Source organism: Gobius niger (assembly GCF_951799975.1).
Source record: "Gobius niger genome assembly, chromosome: 13".
NCBI lineage: Eukaryota > Metazoa > Chordata > Actinopteri > Gobiiformes > Gobiidae > Gobius > Gobius niger.
Genome location: NC_136864.1, coordinates 8311131 through 8334762, shown reverse-complemented (window position 1 = coordinate 8334762; position 23632 = coordinate 8311131). Strand labels below are relative to the sequence as shown.

Here is a 23632-nt window from a genome sequence, read left to right as displayed (position 1 = left end):
ACGAGTTGATGTGCACCTGTCTGGTTTTATATACTGGGAGAGGCCAAATGCTAACAACATCTTTGGTCGTTTTTGCGTGACTGCACAAAGACCAGACAGGTACGCATCAACTCGTCTAAGCTCAGGTAAGAACATATTTCCTTTCCTGTTCCTTTAAGCTCGTGCATGACTGCAATTCGGACCCGAAGTAACACCTTTTTGAGTGACAGTGCAGGATTTACGCCATTACTTTAATGTCCAACCATTTACGCAATAAGTTTTGAGTCCAATCACCTTGTTTTAACCTATACTAAAAATCATTACAACTAGCTAAAAAAAAAAAAAAAAATACTTGTTTCTCTAAAAATGATATTGTCTATTCATGGAGCTCATCCTCATTATCAATCCAAAACTTGGATAAATAAGGAAGGAAGGTATAAGCTAAACAAATATTTTTTTCCAATATTTCAACAGCATTGTGCCAACTGCTGTACCCCATTTGGTTCGGTGACATTTAAATGAAGCCCCAGCAAGGCCTAGATGTTAGCTTCACAGTCTTCAACCCTATCGGCATTAGCCCTGAGCAATCTATAGTCTGTCCAAACATGGAAACTCTCGATGAGGTTTCTCTTTCCTCCCACTGTGTTGGCTTGAGATTTTCCTCGCCAAAAAGGAAGGTTTCATTGTTGATTGTCAAACTGTTCCTCTGTTTGTGAAGCCCTGTGAGGCGACTCCTGTAGTGACGTGGGCTCGACAAAAAGACTAGAGTTGACAGAAATGAGGTCATGAGGAGCAGCCATTTTCGTTCTTGTAATTAACGGCAAAAAAGATGCCGCCAACCCACACAGAAAACCTTGAATGCCAGTATGCGCTACTTGGTTAAAACCTTAACAAATCCATGCTCTCTCTCTCTCTCGCTCTACTTCAATGCTTCGACTGCTTCAAGGCCTTCTGCTTTTCACTTTTCTGCATTTTTAACATCTCCCCTCTGAAAAAAACCCTTAAACCCGCGCACACCTTGATTTCGCTGAGCCTTGTATTTTTTTTTTTTATATATATATTTTTTTTTTCCGCCGGATCTTAAATGTAGCAGAGCTGATCGAGATTCATGGCCTCATCTCCTGGTACCTCATTAGGCCGTTCCTCTACAGTGGCTCCGGCTCGGGACGTCCCAACCCCCCTCCCGCTCTTACCCTCGCCACACCTGCTCAGCTGCGGTGGCGCTCTCAGAGGGGCACAGGGACGCCCACACCGGCTGTTCCACGTGCCCGGTTCAATGGCACTGTTGCTCCGTGGGATTAAGGGGGGTCTATTGTGGGCATTGGTGGGTTTTAGCTTGTGGAATTTGGTGCTGAAGACGGTGTTTCTGTATTGGTTGTTTTGTTTTTGTCTGGTTTGGACAGTTTTCCCTCCTGCTTCAGACCTAATGTTGTCTTCAATTAGTCCTGTTTTTGCTCCTTTTTAGTCCATTGTCTTGCTTTATTTCTGCGGGAGGTTTACTTCTGGCAGTGTTTATTTCATTACTAAAGTTTTATCATAATTTTATTCAAAGTCATGTTTTTGGAGACTAAAGTTACACTAAAGCTAAATTAAAATGGAAACTAAATGACTAATCTCCCCAGATATTGTCATTGACTAAGAAAAACAAATTAAAGCATCTGAACTTCCAGTGAATGTGTGGCGGAAGCTTCACGAAGCAGAGCAATATGATTTCAACCTGAAAAAACAAACAGAAACAAAGTTGCGTTAGAAAAGTTTTATTAGACATGAATCATAATTGGGGCGATGATGAATGTTAGACAGAATCAGAAAGTGATGGATGAGGGAATTTAAGAAGGGGATCCTGGGCGATGAATGGCTAAAGTTTTTGTCGACTAACTTTACATGGCATTTTGGTTGACCAAAACAAACGTGTTTGACTAAATCTTAATGAAAACTACATTAGATTTTTGTCAAAAGACTAACGCTAAATTAAAATACCCTATGGTGTCAAAATGAACACTGATATGTTTAGACCATCAGCCAAATATTATCTGGGATGATTAGGGCTGGGTAGTGTTAAATTATATATAAGTTGAGACCATTTACCATTTACCATTAAATTATACTTGGACGTTGTTGAAAAAGAAAGTTTAGGTTCTACTGGTATTGGGGGGGGGAGGTATTGACAACAGGTACTGAAAGTGATGTTTTGATGCCTGTCCAGGGGCAGCAATAAAGAAAGTTACTTGGTTGTTTCAGCTCAAATAAATGATACAAATTTAAAAGAAACAGTCTTTTATGGAATAAATGTACATATTGTCCTAGATGACAGATATTTTAGTATAGGTCAAGGGTAGGCAAGTTTTAGGCCAAAGTAAAGCACTACACTGGAAAAATGACCATCTTAAATTAGATAAATGACTTAAAATGACTTGATTAAAGGTTCTTTATGTTGAATTTCAGTCTGTTTGGACTAATCTAAGATACAAATAATAAAGATACAAATGCTGATGCCAATGGAACAAACATGAACCCACTTTGAAATCAGACAAATGAACTTTACTTTTAAAAAGATTTGTTTTTCACTTGAAATTATACAAAATTATCTGAATTAAGAGAATAGTGACTTGTTCCATTGGCGATAAGATGTTTTATCTGATCCAAGACCAGACCAAATCTAGTCAAACTTTAGATCAAGTTTCTGTCACATAATACATACATGCATAATATGACCTAATTGGGTGTATTAACAGTATTTCTCCTATTTTACACTAAAAATGTTAAACTACTTTCTGATTTGTGTCATAATCTTACTCAAAATCATCTTGAGGGCCAGAGCTTCTGTGTTGGAGGGCTGGATTTGGCCCCCAAGCCTTATGTTAGCTACCCCTGGTATAGGTATTGAATAAAGTGTTCAGGCATCCATATTGTATCCACAAAGTACTGTTGAAGTACTGGTATTGAAAACAGTATCCTGCCCTAGAGATAATTTGTTTCAATTAATAAGTAAAAAGGGCAACACAAATATTACCACAGATCATTTATAGAATAGAATTGTATTGTCTATCAAGGTGGAAATGTATCTTTGACTCACCGACTCACAAAGACAATGTAGACTTGCCTTGTAGTCAAATAAACCACAATTATAACACGTTTTTCAGAACACAGTCTTTGTAGACTCTGTATCGCTGGAGTTTAGAAGCTCATAATTGCCCCATTATCACACAATATTTATCCAACCAAACTCTAAATCTACAGTCTTTTTGTACCTGCCCCCATCGCAGTAAAACTCTGCAGAAAGCTCTGATGTCATCTGAAACCCGGCATCAGGCGGTGGGCACAGTTGGTCCCCTAAAACCATCTTACCATATCACTGTGGCCCATCTGCTCAGACACAGTCACTGATGAACTCTGGGAAATCCTGGCTCCCTCTCACACACACACACATACCCCCCGTCCCGTGGGTTTGAGGGGGGCACAGAAGGGGGTCGGGGAAAGTGCCAGTCTTTGATGTATTAGATATTGGGTTTGGATGTGCCGCTGATGTTTGCAATAGGCCGCCGCGATTGGTTTTGAATGATGATGGAGCTTTCCACGGGTCGGTGGCACAATCAAAGCGCAAAGTTTTCCATTAATTATAAGAGGATGATGATAGTAGATTGCAAAAATGGAACCACCGATATGTATGACTTCAAATGTATGTTCCAAAACTTCCTCTAAAGTTCTTCTGTAGACAATTGCTTTTCCAACTGAGTGCTCACAACCTCACTAAAATAAAATTAACCACATTTTCTCCAGTTCTCCAGCAAAAACTAGACAAAACTGTGACGGCGGGGGTTAAGAGGTTATACCCGCTATAATTCTCTACCTTCACACTGAAGTTACAATAATTGAATGGTTGCTAAAGGCTGATTCCTCATATCCGAAATACGAGTTAGGCCACTTTGTCCATGTGCAGTCAAACGTCACTGTAAATGAGCCAGAACTTTATAAATATTTGCCTGACAGGGGGATCACAGTCTAAAAAACATCGTAATTTATCATATCGGGTCATGTTGTAATGGGTCAAGGCAGTAATGCTAACGTGGCTAGTGCTAACACGGCTAGTGCTAACATTCAGAGCAGCTTATACTCTGAGGAGGGTCTGCATGTTGAAACAAACATTGTTGTTAGAAAAGACTTACCTTTGCTGTGGTTCCAGGTCGCCTTTAGAGCTGAACAACGTCTTCATGCGCCAGCAATAGGCCACAGTTTTTCCATACTGAGATTTGTTCTTAGCTTAGACGAGTTGATGCGTACCTGTCTGGTCTTAGTGTGTGTCCTCAGTCACACAAAAAGAGCAAAGATGTTGTTAGCATTTAGCCTCTACTCTCCTCCGTCGAAGTGCTCTTATGGTGTTATTACGCCTTACAATATAGTACCCCTTTTTATCCACTTTGAAAATCGACATGTTTAGTTTTGTGTGACTGGACTTGGATCATGTATCATAGAGGAAAAATGCTAACAACATGTTCAGTCTCGTGACTGAGCGCACGCGTAAAGACAGACAGTTACGCATCAACTTGTCTAAGCTCAGGTAAGAACAAATCTCAGTATGGAAAAACGGTGGCCTGTACCTTTAAAATAGCATGTCCGTCACAGTAATACTGCTGCGGTGTTTAAAATGCTGTCTCTAACTCTTGTTTTCACATGCACAACTTGTCTCAACATTGACCAAACACGTGTTTCAGACGGGAGGAACTTGGGTAACTAGTGCTATCCAAACAAACGTCACCATAGTAAACTTGCCATGCTTGGTTTGTTTGTCCTCTGTGAGTACAATGTAATAGCAGACATTTGTGACAAAAGGCTGTGCTTATAAAACATTTTTGTCAGTCGAGAAAGAGAGGAGTATACTTTGTTAGCATTATTGTGACAGTAAAGTTCCCTTTTCTGTATAAAACGTTGTTGAGCACTATTATAAAGTTATCCCTGTACAAAATTTAATTGTTTGCACACATAAATCAGTTATAGAGCCTTTAAAATTGTGTGAAAGAGCCAGAATTTGTGTATTTGCAAATTTGTGATGTCTCTATGCCAGTTCCAGTCCCAGATAAATTGACCTAAAGAAGTGTCATCTGTGCTGCTCAGCCTATTGTAAAGCAAACGCCAAATCAAGCCCCAATGTGCTTTTGAAACAATGGCGTATCCGACTTGTTTTCCGTCGGTGAAGTCACACGTGGGGCGACATCTGTGCGTGACATAATTTTGCCCGAAGCTAATTCCGCCCCAAAACTAAGCGGCTGATTGGCTCTGATCCCGTAATAAGGTAATGGCTTTTGCCTAATTCAATCCGACTGGAAGCGGACTGCACGTTTTGTGATTGTCATCTGAGATTTAGTCGTCGCTGGTGTTCGGGAGGGGACCGGAGAGCCCCCTACCGCCGCAATCTCATCCACTCCTAATCACTCCGCAAATGAAAATCAAATCTCTGTCCTCTCATCTGAAATGATGGTTCTGTGATATACCATCTCTGGCAGCCGGCCCTCCCCGCGTGTTAGCGCTTTAATTGAACAGGGGTAGGAGGGGCTAATTCTGCACTCTTATGATACCTAATACTTGTAATGTGTCCGTCGGGCGGCTTTAGATTTCCTCGGGGAAATCTCTTTTAAAAAGCCTGGGTTTTTATTATTTCATATCGCTCAATAGTCATCAACCAGTGTTTTATAATGTGCTCCTCGTTTTCATGATGGAGAGACTGTTGTTAGTGACTTTCGGTAATACAACCAGTCATATTCAGAACTGTTTGTGTAGAAGTCGCTCCGGAGTATAAGTCGCACCAGCCTTGGCAACTAACTGGGCATGGAGGCGTAACCGCTACGTTGACAAGCCTCTCCAGGCAGCACGTTGTTCAAGCTCTCATTTGCAAACTCCTTCCTCTCGCTGTGGCCATCGAGCTTTTAGCCCGTGATTAGCTTTTTTTGTTTTCTTCATTGCAGTAAGAGTAACCTCCGCTTTTCAAGTTTCTCGCTCACTCCAAACTTTCTTTCTGCTGCTCGATTACCGTTTTTTAAATCTTCAGTTGTATGGGAGGAGCAGAAACTGGTATGTGTTTTTTGGCCTGTCCCTGCCTGTGATTTTTCATCTTTAATAAGGTATAAAATGTATAAACTGTAGCTAGAACTACAAAATAATCACTTAATTACATTGTCCCCTAAGAGATCTCATTATTTTACTGTTTTTTACTGTATTTAAGTATTTTAAGTATCATTTCTACATACAGACATATTTGCATTTAATGGTTCAGTGCAATGTATCATCTTTCCCACGATCCAAACCAATCAGTGACTCTCTCGCTTCGATATTTTGCTCTATGAACTCTTTGTGGACATTTGGAGAGGGGGGGGCAAATATCAACCATCATTCCTGTTACCAATTTTTAATGTGTAAATCCAAGTATGTTTCTATTCTAACTTATTTAATCAATATCTACAATAAATGTAGTTTCAGTGGGTACAGCATGTGCTTCTGTGCTAGTTAGCATTAGCCTGCAATTGGCAAATTGGTCAAATTTTGTCATTCCTGTTACTATTCTGAGTAAGAGAGATAGGAAAAATCCATTCAAAAAATTTAAAAGAGAGACTAATATGGCCCCCATACATTTTTGTACACCTAAACGTATCTCAATTTAAAAAAATATCAAGAAAAATCATTTTTAAAACAACTTTTTTGGGGCGGTCTTAAAGCTGAAAGGCACTGATTTGGCGGATCTCAAAACTTCTTTATAAAAAAGCGTCAAAATAGCAACAAAAACAAGGATGAAAAGCTACAACAACACAACAAAAAAGTAACCAAAGAGCCACAAAAAAGCAACGAAAAGCAAGGCACAAAAAAGTGACAAAAAATGCGACAAAGAAGCAACAAAAGAGCAATTTCACAACAAAACACTGACTAAAGAGGGACAAAAGGGTGACATAGAAGTGACGAATACTCAACAAACAAGTTAAACTGGAGCCGAACTGGAGAAGATGTGCTCGGTTCAGGCAGAGGTTAAAGTGAAAAGTGCAGTTGTCATAGGCACAGCTAAATATAAACAGTTTTCCCCCTGGATTGGAGAATTGTACATTTTTAGCTGCTTGACCCTGAAATGCAGTCCTGACTCTGAGACCAGCAGGAAGCCACTCCCTCAGGTCTGTGATAGACTGTGGAGAGACTCGTGCAGCTTTGATTGACAACAAGCCTTTAGTCAAGACTATTTTGTGTTTATTACTTCGACGTTACTGTTATTGCAAATACAAATGCTACAATTACAGCCATTCTGACGACGATACCTGATACACGTCATGTGTCCGTCGGGCGGCTTAAGATTTCCTCTGAGAAATCTCTTTTTAAAAGCCTGGGTTTATTGTTTCTTATCATTCAATTGTCGTCATGTCAGGCGACTGTACAACACTGAGTTTGTTACACTTTGCCTCAATATCAAGGCAGAGAGAAAGACGTGCATGATTGTTCAGACAAAATTCTAAATGGCTACTATTACTGTAACTGTTACTACTACTACTACTACTACTACTACTACTAGCATCACTATGATCACAACTTGACGAATATCACAACTATGATCATAACTTGAATGAATATATTTCTTTGCCTCATGCATTGACACAAGGAGGTTGTTTTAATACAGTGTTATTTCTTATTATTTCAAGCAGAATTCTTAACCCAATAGTTTAGAAATCTAGACCAGACAGACAGGCAGCAGTTTAGCTATGAAGATATACAGAAGCTGTATCGATTAATGTGTTTTTTCATGGTTGAGTGTAATCCACATCCCCGTTTTGGAAATCATGAACCCGGAAGTACTCTTAGTATACTCTCTATACTCTTACTGGAGTAACAAAAAGTAACTCGTGCCACTGTGAGTAAATCTTTACCCTCTTAACCCCCGACCTGAACCGAGCACATTTTCTCCAGTTTCAGCTTCTTGAAAAAGCGTAAAAAAAATATATAAAAAAAAAAAATCCTTAAAAAAGGTGATTAAAAAAGTGATGGAGATAAAAGTTAAAGCGGCAACAATACCAGGAAAAAGATCTGTTTAGATCAGTTTTGTTGGTCTTAGCTTTCAAATGAGACGTTACACTGGTCTATAGCTCTCCAGTCAAGAAACCTTTAGATTTGGGTATGGTCGGGCGAAAACTGGAGAAAATGTGCTCGGTTCAGTTGAGGGTTAAGAGATTAAGTGACGACTCTTCATTCTGACGTACAGAATCGATGTATTTGTGTTTTGTGAACTTATCGCTTCATAATGATTTCTTTTATATGATTTTTCATGGTATTTTCTTTCTCATCATATGTTTGTTAAGTGGTGATGTCACAGCTCTACTTCCAGGGTCTTAGATGTGTGAGAAACTACAAAAAACTCTTTAATACAACAATCAATATTTCTGAAACTCAACGGGGAGTGACTGAACCTACTTATTTCTCAGACTCATTGTCCATTGTAGCCAAAAATGCCGCATCTACTTCTATAAAAGTATTATTTACTAAAAATCCGTTTAGCGGAGCAGCTCCGCTAACCCCGGAAGAACAGACTTTAGTAAATATTACTTTTTTAACAGTAGAAGCTGCATTTTTGGCTAATGAGTCTGAGAAATAAGTATGTTCAGTAACTCCCCGTTGAGTTTCAGAAGTATTGATTGTTGTATTAAAGAGTTTTTAATGTTTTTTTTCTCGCATATTAGCCGGTATGCTAGGACCCGGAAGCGGAATTCGTGACGTCACACTTAACAAACGTATTGATGTCACAACTGAAATATGAATCAAACCTTTATGTTACAGTTACTCGCAGTACTCATGTAAAAAAAAAAAAAAGTACACTCTAATATTTGGGCCACTACTCCTTAAAATCAAATTATTTCAAAGTCTTATTTGAGTCAATATTTTGGCTACTCTACCCACCTAAGGAAAGCATGAGTAAACTAGAAATGAGCTTGTACTAACAATTAAAACTCTCTGGCTTCCTTTTAATGGTTTAAAAATGGCAACAACAAAAAGATGTGGCATATGGTCTTTAAGATATATTTTTGCTGTACAGACGCCTCTTAATCCTAATGTTTCCACTTCCTTAAATGTCCTCGGGGAAATTTCTCTGTTTTATTGTTTCATAGGCTTTGATTGTCACATCAACAGATTGTAATGTTCGCTACAATATATTTTTTCATCACATTTTGCCTTGATTCCCCTGATTTTTTTTAAGCTGGAGAATCTGTACCCCCTCCCGACGCATCCTGGGCTCTGATATTCGTCAGCCTCCACCTTTAGACTCATTTTCAGGTTATCGATGTGCGAATGAAAAAGCAATAATGTGCGAATGAGCTCTCCATCGATGCCTCGGATTCCCATTTACAGCAGGTCCTTGACCGCGGGCCAAAACTAATATGAAGCAAATCTCATTCTGACTTGAAGAAACGCTGCAGAATGTGAAATATCGGGTGGCAAATGGGGGATAAAGTTATGTGACAATTATCTTTATTGGAGAGAATGATCTCGCGGAGAAATCAAGCGCTGAATGTTGCTGTTGCTGCGATATGCACGAGTATGTGGAGCCGGTATCTGAGACAAACGCACAAAAGATTGCTTTCTAAATTGGCAAGAACATGTTTGTCAAATGTTGCTTTGATCTGCTTTCGAAAGTATAGAATATAATGTCTAAAATATTGCCATGTTGCTTAAAAAATGCAAAAATGCAATGCAAATGTGGCCTATCATCCTCGTACAAAATTGGATAGGATAACAGTAATTCTGTCTACAAGGAGAAAGCTTTTTATGGTCAGGGGATGCCAGCAACTAAAAACAACCACATTATTCTGAAAACCTGCCCAACACCCAGGGACACCCAGGAACAGCTCTGATGCCCTTGGATTGGAGGATTTCTCATTCAAAATAAGGATTTTTATGAAGAAATTAGCTACAAACACCACAGACAGTTTTCTTTACCGGCAGGTACTCTCAAAACGATGAGCATTTCACCCGGGAATACAGTCGACCTGGCAGCCCTGTTATGAAAGTGGTAAAGTTTACTGTTGTAATAAGCTGTTGTTGTTTGCTGCCCCCGCAGGTGAAGTGCTGTAAGTACTGGCCTGACGACACGGAGATCTACAGAGACATAAAGGTGACTCTGATTGAGACGGAGCTGCTGTCGGAGTATGTCATCCGCACCTTCGCTGTGGAGAAGGTACAGTCCCTCTGCAAAATAAAAATGTTAAAATTATGGATTTTCCTCCCCTTACATGTTCCTGCAATGTCCTAATGTGTAGAATGAGCCCAGACTGATCACCACAACTGCCTCTAAAATCCTGCACTGTCACTCAAAAAGGTGTTAATTCGGGTCCGAAGTGCCGACATGCACGAGCTTAATATAGAAGGTGCAGTTACACGTATGACCTGAGGTGGCAGTAGTGAGTATAAAATGGCTAACTTGCATCTAGCCCCTTTAAGTCCTCAAAATGGTGCCCATAATGAGTAAAAGTTGATTTTGGCACAAGTAGCTTCCCACTAATCCCCAGATTGAATAGTGATCCTTCAACCTCTGAATAATCACTGGAGATTTTTCAATTTAAATGTTGTGTTATCTATTCATACTATGAACTTTTTGCCTTTGAAATAATCAAGTTGTGTAAAATAACTCTCTTTTTATTAGATGGCCTAGTCCATTTCTGCCTCGCTGTTTAATGTCCTGAGTTCATTCTACTGCAGTTAACACCAATGCTGATGTTTTATGTAACTTGTGTCCTTGATAAACCAGACATGTCTGAGAACAGAGGTCAAATATCACAGCAGCAGAACATCTACAGTCTGACGGAAAGAGGAACATTACTCTTACAGTTGTCGTGTCCTTTTGAATTTAAACAGAATGTCTTTCTGTATTGACTCTTTCCAAGGATTTCACTGTGTTTCCATGAATATATATATACACAGTGATAACATAATAAGAAGACCTTTGTGCAATAGCGCTAAAACCTTCCAATCAACATGTGTGACCTGAACAATTTATGAGCCAGATTTTTGTCCCATTGTCCAAAACTAAACTAGAATATATAGTTGTAGTTAGTTTTCATAATGTCCAGCCCTGGCCTTGTCCTGGCGTCTGCAAACTGACTGGTTGTCTCCTCCACAGCGCGGGGCCCATGAGATCAGGGAGATCAGACAGTTCCACTTCACGGGATGGCCGGACCACGGAGTGCCCTACCACGCCACAGGGCTGCTGGGCTTCATCCGGAGGGTCAAGTCCAAGACCCTGACCAACGCCGGACCCATGGTGGTCCACTGCAGGTCTGTTACCGTTCTCTTGCTTTCACTCAATTCGGAAAATCAGGCAATTTACCCGTGACTTTTCCGTGTGCTTTTGCAGCGCCGGAGCGGGGAGGACGGGCTGCTTCATTGTCATCGACATCATGCTGGACATGGCCGAGAGGGAGGGAGTGGTGGACATCTACAACTGCGTCAGGGAGCTGCGGTCGCGGCGGGTCAACATGGTCCAGACCGAGGTACTGGCAGTCGGGACTCCGGAGTCCTCAGGTTTAGGTCTGAGTCTGGAGGTTTAGTCTGAGTCTGGAGGTTTAATTCCGAGTCCGGAGGTTTAGTCTGAGTCCAGAGGTTAAGTCTGAGTCCATAGGTTTAGTCTGAGTCCAGAGGTTTAGTCTGAGTCCAGAGGTTTAGTCTGAGTCCAGAGGTTTAGTCTGAGTCCAGAGGTTTAGTCTGAGTCCAGAGGTTTAGGTTTGAGTCCGGAGGTTTAGTCTGAGTCCAGAGGTTTAGTCTGAGTCCAGAGGTTTAGTCTGAGTCCAGAGGTTTAGGTTTGAGTCCGGAGGTTTAGTCTGAGTCCGGAGGTTTAGTCTGAGTCGGGAGGTTTAGGTCTGAGTCCACAGGTTTAGTCTGAGTCCACAGGTTTAGTCTGAGTCCGGAGGTTTAGTTCTGAGTCCAGAGGTTTAGTCTGAGTCCGGAGGTTTAGTCTGAGTCCAGAGGTTTAGTCTGAGTCCGGAGGTTTAGTTCTGAGTCCAGAGGTTTAGTCTGAGTCCAGAGGTTTAGTCTGAGTCCAGAGGTTTAGTCTGAGTCTGGAGGTTTAGTCTGAGTCTGGAGGTTTAGTTCTGAGTCCAGAGGTTTAGTCTGAGTCCAGAGGTTTAGTCTGAGTCTGGAGGTTTAGTCTGAGTCTGGAGGTTTAGTTCTGAGTCCAGAGGTTTAGTTCTGAGTCCAGAGGTTTAGTTCTGAGTCCGGAGGTTTAGTCTGAGTCCAGAGGTTTAGTCTGAGTCTGGAGGTTTTGGTCTGAGTCTGGAGGTTTAGTCTGAGTCCGCAGGTTTAGTCTGAGTCCGGAGAATCTGCCCTTTAAACAGCTCTTCCTCATTTGTGGAAAGTGCCAGATGCTTTTAGTTCTTTTTTTTAAACAATTTTGCACAGACTTACAGTGAAGGACGACAAGAAACCTCAAAAACATTCGACAAAGCCGCTGTAGCCTTTCTCCATCGATCGAGCTCATCTAATACTACTCTTCCTCTTAAGGCCGGCGATGTAGGTTAAGACAATATGCATAAAACTCATTACCTTAATGTAAGCTTCATTGTGTTTGGATTTACTTTAATCATGATCTAAAAAGGCGTTGTTTCAATGGTGAAGGAAACTCCTCACAGGGCATAGTTTACGTCTATTTCTGCTACAGAGAAAACGTTCAGAAGGTTTTTTTCCCTTTCCTGCTGCTGTTGTGGTAGTAGGAGTATTTAGTAAATAGTAAATTAAAGAAATTGACTTAAAATAAGACAAACAACACTTGAAATTAGACAAAAATGTCAACACAAATTCCAATAATACAAGTTTTTTTGAAGTCACAGCACAAAACAGACGCTGAACAAGTGTTTGACACCAGTTTTAGCCAATTCGAGCTTTATAAGAGGCTGGATGACCTCAGATCAATAAAAATAATCGTATCTCTAAAAAACAATAACAGCTTTTTACAGCCCAAATGTAGCACAAACAATATGTTTTTAAGTAAATTTGAGTATGATGAGGGGCCAGGTTCACAATGCATGGTATTTATAACCTCTTACCTTTTCTCCAGTTCCATTATCCAAATCTAAAAACAAAAACGCGCCGGAAAAGGAGCAATAACGCAACAAAAAAGCAGTTAAAAAAGATGGCGAAAGAGTGATGAAAAAGCAACAAATAAACAATAAGAAAGCCACGAAAGATCGACAAAGAAGCGAAAGAAAAGCGCAATGAGAAAATGACCAGAACACAACAAGAAAACTACAAAAAAGCGGTGACAAAAAAGGTATGATCAGTTTTGTCGGTCTTAGCTTTCAAATGAGGCATCACACTGTTGCTCACCAGTCGAAAAGCTTTTTGATTTGGGGAAAACCAAACTGAAGAAAATGCGCTCCGTTAAGGCGGGGGTTAAGAGGTTGATATCAATGCCCGTCTGGAAAAAGTCAGAAGTCAGAAGATAAAACTGTAGATGTGTGGGTACAAGTATATAGAAGTAGCATTTTCCTTTAAATTGTATAACAAAAAAAAAAGTAAATGACTTTGCATCCCATACATTTAGGCTTGTATAGTTGCTGGTAGGGGTTGTATTCGTTTCATTTTGTGCTTTAACTTTAGCACAGGCGTTTATTACACTGATTCTCATATTTACACACACACACACAGCCTGGTGGTTTTATTGGACATGATTTAGTGGCACTTTACATACTTAATGATCTTTTCTCCCGGAGCTCCTTCACCACAGCACACTCGCGCCCCATTTCCCCGGACACCGAGCGTAAGTGCCAGGCAATCCACGCGCCCATAAAGGGGTTTTTAGAGGCTTGTAACCACCGGCGTTTAGCCCGAGTTGATGGCGAGCTCATCCCCCCCTGTTTTATACCGACCGGCGTGAGCTCGCTTTGTGCCTTTCCCCGCGCGCTGACCATCTGGAGTGTCCGTAGTTTCAGTGAACGCATCATTTCCCCGTAATTCCCTTTAAATCACAGGCGTCATTGGGTTTAATGGGCAAATGCTTCACGGCTGACGTTCGAACGGGGATTTTCCTGTCGGCCAGAGACCAAATGTTGTTGAGTCTGAGTCATTCTCCTCGAGTTCACTGACCTTCAGTGCGAGCCTGTTTGTGTGTGCGCTCATGTCCAGGCGTGCGGAGGTGTGTTTACCCTTGCAAAGGTCTACGTTCTTTGGCACAGCATCTCACAGCCTGAGAAAAGCTGCTCGAGCGAGTGACCTCTAAACATGCTCCATCCATGTGAATTATAGAATGTGTATCTTCTTCTACTGTTTGATTTAACTAATTATGACTGATTAACCATAAACCAGCAGCTTCTCTTCTTACATTAGAGGGTTTTATAGACTTAAAGGGGCTAGATCAGGGGTGCCCAAATTTGGCCCGCCGAAACAATTTTGTTGGCCCGCCAGAGAGTGACCTACTTTTGGGCTGTGTGTGGTTAAAACTCTCTTCCATTCATTCTCAATGGTAAATATGGATGCAGTACACCATTTGACCACCAGCATCTAATTGGGGGCGCTGTTTCACTCCTTTCGCAAAGTTAAAGGAATAGGCCACCGTTTTTACATACTGTGATATGCTCTTACCTCACTTTAGACGTGTTAATATATCCCCGTCTGGTCTTTGTCCGTGCGCTCTGCCAGGCAAACGGAGCACATACGCAGCCTCTCCCACATGTCACATAGCTCCAAAAAAGCTCACGATAGAAGCTACCAAGCTCTTCCACGTGTTCCCTATTTAAATAAAGTTACGTGAAGTGTTTTCATGCGAAGTATATTTACACAGAAATGTAACGTGTCGATTTTATAAGCAAATAAAAAGGGGGACTATATTGTGAGGCGTAATGATACGAGGAGCAAAACGTCCGCGCAGTAACTCCTAAAGACTTCCCCCGCTCACTTCCGTCAATAACCTTTAGGAGTTACTGTGCGGACGTTTTACTCCTCGTATCATTACGCCTCACAATATAGTCCCCCTTTTTATTTGCTTATAAAATCGACATGCTACATTTCTGTGTAAATATACTTTGCATGAAAACTCTTCACGTAACTTTATTTAAATAGGGAACACGTGGAAGAGCTTGGTAGCTTCTATCGTGAGCTTTTTTGGAGCTATGTGACATGTGGGAGAGGCTGCGTATGTGCTCCGTTTGCCTGGCAGAGCGCACGGACAAAGACCAGACGGGGATATATTAACACGTCTAAAGTGAGGTAAGAGCATATCACAGTATGTAAAAACGGTGGCCTATTCCTTTAAAGAAACACTGTTGTTGTGGTGTTTTGGTATTTATCAATTACAGAGCATTGTAGCATCAACATTCACAGTTTTCCAACTTTTATTGCAAAGGTTGTTGATATCAACAACGGTATATGTTAAAAATTGACTTATAAAAGATTTGATGCTGAACTGACACTTTCAAAATAATCTAATGTGGCATTTTCTTTGAGTGAACGAATTGTTGATTTTGTTTTACTAAAATTAGGCATTTTCCATAGTTACCATTTGTTTTAATATAGCATGTTATTAGCATAGATAGAATCAAATGCAAATGTAGGCTATCTAAAAAATAAAATAAAAAGTAAATAAAAAAGTAACTTTGTGTTTTTCCTGCTTGACATCGCCATATTTGGCCCGCGACTCACAGGCACTTTTTAATTTTGGCCCTCAGAGACAAAAAGTTTGCGCACCCCTGGGCTAGATGCAAGTTTGCTATATTATTCTCACTACTGCCATCTTAGGTCATACGTGTAACTGCACCTTCTATATTAAGCTCGTGCATGACGGCACTTCGGACACCTTTCTGAGGTACAGTTCATGATTTTAGAGGCAGTTGTGGTGAACAGGTCTGAGCTCATTCGACACATTAGGACATGGCTGGAACATGTTGGGGGAGGAAAATACAATATTTTAACAACTCTGTATAGTCCCTTTAAATAGTAGGAAGCAGTGTGAGAAACTGAACAAATAGGCAATGGTAAGTAGCAGGTTTAATAATGTAGAATTAAATATGAGTTTGGAAGGAGGTAAAAATTTCAGTCTGAATGTTGGCATGTTCACTGCTCAATATACATTTTGCTTCAAGTCATAAGACACAAACCGACCCTGGCAGAATAACTTAGCTTCCCACACGCAGTGATAAAGATCGGAGTGCTGTCCTAGCTCGAGCATCTCACATCCACCGACCTCCTGACCCGAAGCCCACACCGGTCAAGCTCTGGGGTCATGAGTTCAACACTTTCCTCCCCGTTTGACAAATGGCAGCACATGTTCCTGGGTTTGGGCCTGACCTGTTCATGCGTGCGGAGCGAGGTCTAAAGTGACAGGGAGGCGTCGGGAGGAAATGTCAAATCAGAATGAATTTACATCAGAGCGCGAGCCGTGTTGTCACCGCGGCGTCGCCCCGAGTGAGTGACGAGAGGAGGGCCGCCTGTCTCTGCCTGTCCCAACCAGCAGGGGGCCTGAGCGCAGCGGGAGGGCGGACGGGGCTGTTAGAGACATCAATCCTCATCAAGTCTAAATTATGACAGGGTTAAAGCCGAGACGGATAAAGCTGTTTAGAAACTGTTCCAGACTAAGAACAATGAGCGAGTGACATTTTAGCAATTTATTGTATTTTCTTAATTGTATTCTGTATTTCGTCTTGTTTAAAACAATAAATATTCAAAAATTAGCATTGTCTGTGTAGGCTCTCAGTCGTTCAGGCGTTGTCCATCTTCAAGGAAGGTTCTTGAGTCATCTTCTGTACACTGTAGTTGAGTCAGTGCGCTAAGGTTCTGCTCTATATCTGGGCTGCAGGCTGAGCTGAACCTTTGTGCACTGACGAAGCCTTTTGGATGAGAGGCGAAACGTTCGACACCTCAACTACAGAGTGCAGAAAATGACTCAAGAACTTTCATTGAAAAAAAATTCACATTGATTGAACCTCTAACCCCCCGCACTTGGTAATCTTTAAATATTCTCTCAAAACTTCCCCCTCATATCCAGAAAGTGTCCTCACCTCTCGATCTCTTCATCGCAAAGTAGAAATACTCGCCACAGCTTAGCCACCAGCCACACAGTGTTTGTTTTATCTTTAAGTAAACATTGAATTTATTTATCTATTTATTTAATATGGACATAGCAATAACATTGGACAAACTAGATGCATTATTTTAGCACATGTCCATGGGGGCTTTTAGGTTACATTAAAAGCCCGACTAATATATCGGCCGATATCTCTAGAACCGAAAGTGATAGTGACTTCCTGACTTTTGGCACCTGAAAGAACTCAATCAGAGCTTTAAAATGAGCACACACAACTTCCTGTTGTAGACTTTTGCATATAATTTCAGAATCATAAGAGACCAAGACTTTTATGTTTTGGAATCTAATGATTTTTGTCGCTTTCAAGGGAGTTCCCTCTGAAGTACCTACTAAACATGAACATACAGCGCCCCCTGCTGTCACAGCTCAACACATTTAGAAGCATCATACACAGGATTATAGACGAGACATTTTTTAAATTATGGCCGAAAATATCAGCGGTGCAGATCAGCATTAGTTTTAGAAAACCCCACATTGGTCGACCTCTAATAGATATATTTCTATACAACCTTTACTATAATAATACATATTTAACTATAGGCTATATGAGAGATTAAAAAAAACAAAAAGAAAATTAAATTACTTAAAATATCGGCCAATATATTGACTATCGGCCAGGCCAACCCCCTTCATATCGGTGTCGGACCCCAAAAATCAATATTGATTGGGCCCTAGCTACAATAGAGTTCAGGATTGTTATGGTATATAATAAGCATCATGGAATGTGCAGCAACTACTAGAGATAAAAGGTAAAATACTGTTGTTGTTGTTGTTCACATTAAAACACTTGGACAACACAGTCCATTTTTCTTCTCAAGAAGAATAAAAACATGTATATTTTAAACAGGAAGACCCAAATAAGGTAAATAAAAACTGAGTGCTAATGCCTGACCGTATAAAAGACAAGTTAATGTTAGTTTTGTACAGTGTGTGCTGTATTGTATTCAATAAACAAAAATGCAAAAATATGTAATGTGACCTTTGTACATTGACAATGACAAATATTATACAGAAAAACATCCGGAGGCAACGAATAATCACGCTAAGGTCACGGAAAGGTCGCGGGTTCCTCTGAGCTGAAACATGGGTTTGTGTCTGTGCTGCTGCCGACTAAATACCAGCGCTCTGCAGAGTCAGGGCTGTCTTGGACTAATAAGAGTAGCAGACTAAAAGGGAAATCCGTTTTCATTTGACCCACCTCTGGGCCCGGTGCGTGTTCGCGGGTTTAAGTTCCCTGACAGATGCGCAATGAGGATGCTGTTGTTTGCAGGAGCAGTACGTCTTCATCCACGACGCCATCCTGGAGGCGTGTCTGTGCGGAGACACCACCATCCCGGCCAGTCAGCTGCGCTCCGTGTACTACGACATGAACCGCCTGGACCCGCAGACCAACTCCAGCCCCATCAAAGAGGAGTTCAGGGTGAGCCTCCTTCACATATAACTCAATCCCTCTCTCATTTGGGGTCAGTTTTAGTGTACATGCCTTTCAGTCAAGTGGCTTTTGTTGTTTTGGCGGCCATTTTGAATACCAAAGTAGAATTATGCAATACGACAACATGTAACAATATCTCTACTCAGGATATAAATGAAAGACAACTGATTGACAGTGGCATTTTTATTTACTCGTAATCGTTGCTCATGAAGATAGTAGTAAAAACACGGCCCCAGAGACGCACATTTATGTGAAGAAACCAGTGAGTCAGTGTTTAAGCTGCTCAACACGTTAGCATGCTACCAGTTAGCATTTAGCTTCAACGGCTCAGTTCTGACCTCTCCAAGAGAAAGCCCTGAACAACACTCCAAACATCTAGCCTGGGATACAACATGTGACAGAGGTCATATTCATAGATGTGAGCCACACATGTGTTTATCGTGTTGGAGCAATGGTTGACAGTTGCTAACCGGCACGCTAGCACGCTAACGTCTTGAGCAGCTTAAACACTGACTCGGACTGAGACTCTGGTGACATGACAAACTGTAAAAATCACAGATAAAGGTTTTCTGTTTCCTCTTTGATGTGTTATTTTAATCTGAGGAGTGAAGCAGATCTTTAGTAAATCCTGCTGTAGCTCGACAGACAGAGCTGCTACGTCTGTGCCACATTTGAGCAACGAGTACTTAAAATGCCACTGTCAATCAGTTGTCTGTCATTTTTATCCTGAGTAGAGATATCGTTACATGTTGTAGTACTGCATAATTCTACTTCGGTATTCAAAATGGCTGCCGGAACAATGCGTGATGTCTCACGGTATACGGTAATCTAAACTATAAGATGTAGCATAACAAGAATTGGCAGTATCATTAATTTTGCTCCTTCAAACTGCATGTATCACCTTACTTTCTTCTGTACAATCACTCTTTATTTGCCCAATTAACATCGTATGAGGTGCGTCACCTGCGGAGTTTGATCATAGTCGCACCAGGGGGACACCGAGCTCGTGCTAATTTACCTGATTAAAAACGCTCATGTATTGCAACAGTGATGGCCCATCTGGTTATAACTTTCCATGGTGACAAAGCGTGTATTGTTCCTTCAAACATGTTAAAAAAGGATGCTAAAAGTTGCGTAACCTGAAACTTTCCTTACGTATTGAGGGCCCTAAACTCTCCATGAATCATTGGGGGTTGAACTGGGGGTCAGAAAGTGTCCAAAAGTACAACACAAAGCTGCCATTGAGAAAGAGACCTTCACCAATGGCGTCTTCTGCAATCCTCCTTGTCTTCCAGACTCTGAACATGGTGACTCCCACGTTGCGAGTGGAGGACTGCAGCATCGCTCTCCTGCCGAGGAACCATGAGAAGAACCGTTGCATGGATGTGCTGCCGCCGGACCGCTGCCTGCCGTTCCTCATCACCATCGACGGGGAGAGCTCCAACTACATCAACGCGGCGCTCATGGATGTAAGGATCCAGCATTTATCTACTGAAAAAGTACAAAAACACTACCTGTCTGTTCAAATCATCCCCTTTTAACCATTATTTAAGCTTTACAGGTTTATTCAGTGCTTAAATAAACAAGAAAATGTGGGGAAAATACATCATTTAAAGCAGAACTAAGTAACTCATGCCCCTAGAGGCCATAAGCACCACTGCAGGTGTCGTAGCATGTTGCGTTTTTTTACTCATTAATTGTCCGTGAGAGTAAATACTACACTGACAGAAAAGACGAAGGGAGAGAGGGATATTGTACATCCAATTACACAATGGAGATATTTTTTTTCACTCAAGCTTGACTGTAAATACTGTTTAAGTGACAATAGCCCGCAGTTAGCTTTGCCCGTTAGCCTGTGTCAGCCTCTCCATGATTCTATTAGTGTGTATTGGGGCCTCTGACCCAGTGGCAGCTAAGTTGCAATTGTGGTTTTCTAGCCAGAGACACCAGTGGGAGATGAAAGACCCTCAATCATCCCATTAACACTTGTATTACCCCCAGAGGGACTACGAAAAGGATTTATCAAGGTAAACAAGTTACTTAGTACTGCTTTAAAGTACATTTTGGGTTTCAAATAAACATTCTCATTTGCATTACGGTACTTCATGCTTGGGTTATGGTTGGTCCCAATCAGTGACTATGTTTACATGTAGTCACTAACCCTTCTATAACCGGGACATTAGCAATAAGTCAATTGCGCACGGCCATATAAACCCGAATATGTTTATATTCTGTTTTTTAAAATCCCAAATATGACTTCTGGGTTACTCCATTTCTGACCCAAATGGGCATGCACGTGTTCTATCCACAAGGTTTTTTGAGTACAGGAAGTACTTGTATGCCGTCTATCATATATCTGGCAGGCAGCCTACTGTAGGTACACAAGAAGCAGAGATAATCTTTGCAAAACTCAGATGCAGCACAGCACCACACTTTTGGAGCAAGTAGGAAACTAGTTACTTTATTTGTGGTGACATGAACGTCTTTTGTGGACAGGAGAAAGCACCGAGATGACGAGACGTTGTGCGTTTTGGACTGGGATAAACCAACTGATTACAATTACTATGTATACAGAAGTAACGAATCGCGCGTGTAAATGTTATTCCAAATGTTTCAGAAACCGGGATATTGACGGCATGTAAACGTCATCATTGATTTAGACTGAAAAGATGCATCAAAATAAGGCTTGGTCCATTGTTGGCATTTACAAAGACTATATTTTATCTTATTCACAATTTGAAACTATACCTTTAAACCAGGCATGTCCAAAGTGCCGCCCGGGGGCCAAATCCTGCGCTCAGCCCAATTTTTGGTGGCCCTCAGGCGTCTTGTTTTATCACCAGAGATGGTACTTTTTAATGCAGTTTTAATAATTCCACACAATTAAAACCTCTGAAAGTAATATTTATTGCAAGACAGAGCTATTGTGGTTCCAAGCTTAAATACAGGTGTGGAGCACAGTTTTAACCTTTGAATGTACTGACCTCCGATCTGTGGCCGTCCAAGCTGTATACATGTCAATATACGGCTCCCAGTGTAAAAAGTTTGGACACCCCTGATTTAAACATTTGAGCATTGTTTTATTTGTCATGTTTTGAACTTTATGAAAAGTCATACACCAGTGTTGCCAAAACTACTGCTTTAGTGAAGGCTCTTACTTCAACAATGATTTATAGAGTCCCCTTAATGTTCATGTCCATGTGTAAATAGCTCAGTAAAGAATATTCACTGAGCCTTCTCTGGAAAATAACTTCATTTAACAAGGGTCAGACCTTCAAACGGTGAAACAATAGAGGTGTCTGTCCGGGTCAACCAAGTCACCTTCAGATGCAATACATCCAGTCCATTCACACCTTGTAATCTAATAATAGGCCCCACACCAGACCATGCCACGCCACTCAAAGTTAGTCCAAGGTCTACTACATCAGGACGCGCAGTTGGCCAGTTCCCCTGTACATGAAACCTCCATTAGAGAAGAGTACGCAGTCACACAGGTCAAGGCATGGGGTTCACTTCTGTAAGTTATTCTCGGTTGTGTCCTCAAACATTTTCCCACAGATGCTTGAGAGTTTCTGCAGGTGGAAAAACATGGGCTATAAGAGAAAGAGATTTTCCATGTCAACTGCTTTGATTATAGCATTTTGTAGAGGCTGCATCTTTTTGGATTGCGGCCAGTGTTCAAAATGTCTATTTAAATTGCATTGTTGTAGGCAATCAGTGTAGACTTTTCACCAATAGAGTTTATTTTCGCATTATATAAAGATCATAAATAGGGTTCTGAACTGTCCCTGAACCCATTGTATGTCATATGACTGACGTTCGCTGAGTGGCCCCTCTCTCCTGGGTGTGTTCCAGAGTTACAAGCAGCCGTCCGCGTTCATCGTGACCCAGCACCCTCTGCCCAACACGGTCAAGGACTTCTGGAGACTGGTCCTGGACTACCACTGCACCTCCATCGTCATGCTCAACGACGTGGACCCAGCACAGGTAAAGGACATACTTTCAGCTGTTACTTTGTCGTCATCTTAAATAAAGAGAAGTGCATTCCCATAATTATTTTTCTCTCAACCTTTCAGCCACTGATCAAATATAAAAGCTGTCTTAATGCAATGATTTGATAAAAAAAGAAAAGAAAGTGAAATCCACATTAATAACTAACCCCTATCCTTTAATATTGGGCATGTATTTTATGTGAAGATTTCCTGAACATGACCCTCTGCCTTTTTGTTTTTGAATCACTAAGAGCTCATCTCACAAGCTGAGTTTATCTGGTCAAATGTAACACTTTTTAAAGCAGGTTTTAAAGCGGAACTAAGTAACTTTTGCCCCTAGAGGCCATAAGCGCAACTGCAGGTGTTGTAGAAAGTTGCGATTTTTTTTTTAACTTATTAATTGTCCATGAGAGTAAATACTGCCCTGACAGAAAAAGACAAAGTGACAGAGGGATATTGTGCTTCCAATTACACAATGGAGATGGCTGTTTGGCTGTAAATACTGTTTAAAGTGGTGCTAGCCCACAGTTAGTTTTGCCCGTTTGCCTGTTCTTCGTGATTCCATTAGTGTGTATTGGTGACTCCGGTCCGGTGGCAGTCAAGTTGCAAGTGTGGTTTTCTGGTCAGAGACAATCATCCCATTAACACTTGTATTAACCCCAGAGGGACAACGGAAAGGATTTATTAAGCTAAACAATTAAGCTAAACAACAAAGTACTGCTTTTATGCTTTCGGAAATATGTCTTATTTAGATGGCCAACTTCTTTTTAAGTAATAATTATCATTTTATTTCAGTGACGCAGCAGTTTTACTCACTCATTTCCCATTGATATAATAACATGGTTGGCACGGCAACAGTTTAAAATGGTTTGCCTCTATCTATGTCGCTTCCTGTCAGTGTCCAATAAGGAAGTGAAGCTATAAACATGACAAAGATGGTCGAACTAAAGAAACCTGGGTAACATTTTTAGCAGAACTAAGTAACTTGTGTACCTTAACAAATCCTTTCCGTAGTCCCTCTGGGGGTAATACAAGTGTTAATGGGATGATTGGGGGTCTTTCAAAACCACAATAGCAACTTTCCTGCCAATACACACTAATAGAATCACGAAGAAGAAGCTAACAGGTTAACGGGCAAAGCTA

At 41.0% G+C, this 23632-nt stretch overlaps 1 protein-coding gene across 6 annotated transcripts in view; it reads left to right on the top strand.

Moving 5' to 3' along the window:
• Nucleotides 1–23632, top strand: part of LOC306972937 (receptor-type tyrosine-protein phosphatase mu) — a 373633-nt gene that overhangs the window by 334820 nt on the left and 15181 nt on the right. For 5 of the 6 annotated variants that reach the window (XM_079569665.1, XM_079569663.1, XM_079569666.1 and 2 more), the window contains 6 exons: nucleotides 10058–10174; nucleotides 11117–11271; nucleotides 11351–11486; nucleotides 18336–18485; nucleotides 19793–19966; nucleotides 22353–22484. In XM_079569665.1, the coding sequence (XP_079425791.1) occupies nucleotides 10058–10174; nucleotides 11117–11271; nucleotides 11351–11486; nucleotides 18336–18485; nucleotides 19793–19966; nucleotides 22353–22484 (864 nt within the window). The remainder of the gene's footprint in view (nucleotides 1–10057; nucleotides 10175–11116; nucleotides 11272–11350; nucleotides 11487–18335; nucleotides 18486–19792; nucleotides 19967–22352; nucleotides 22485–23632) is intronic. The other variant, XM_079569664.1, reaches the window with a different exon arrangement.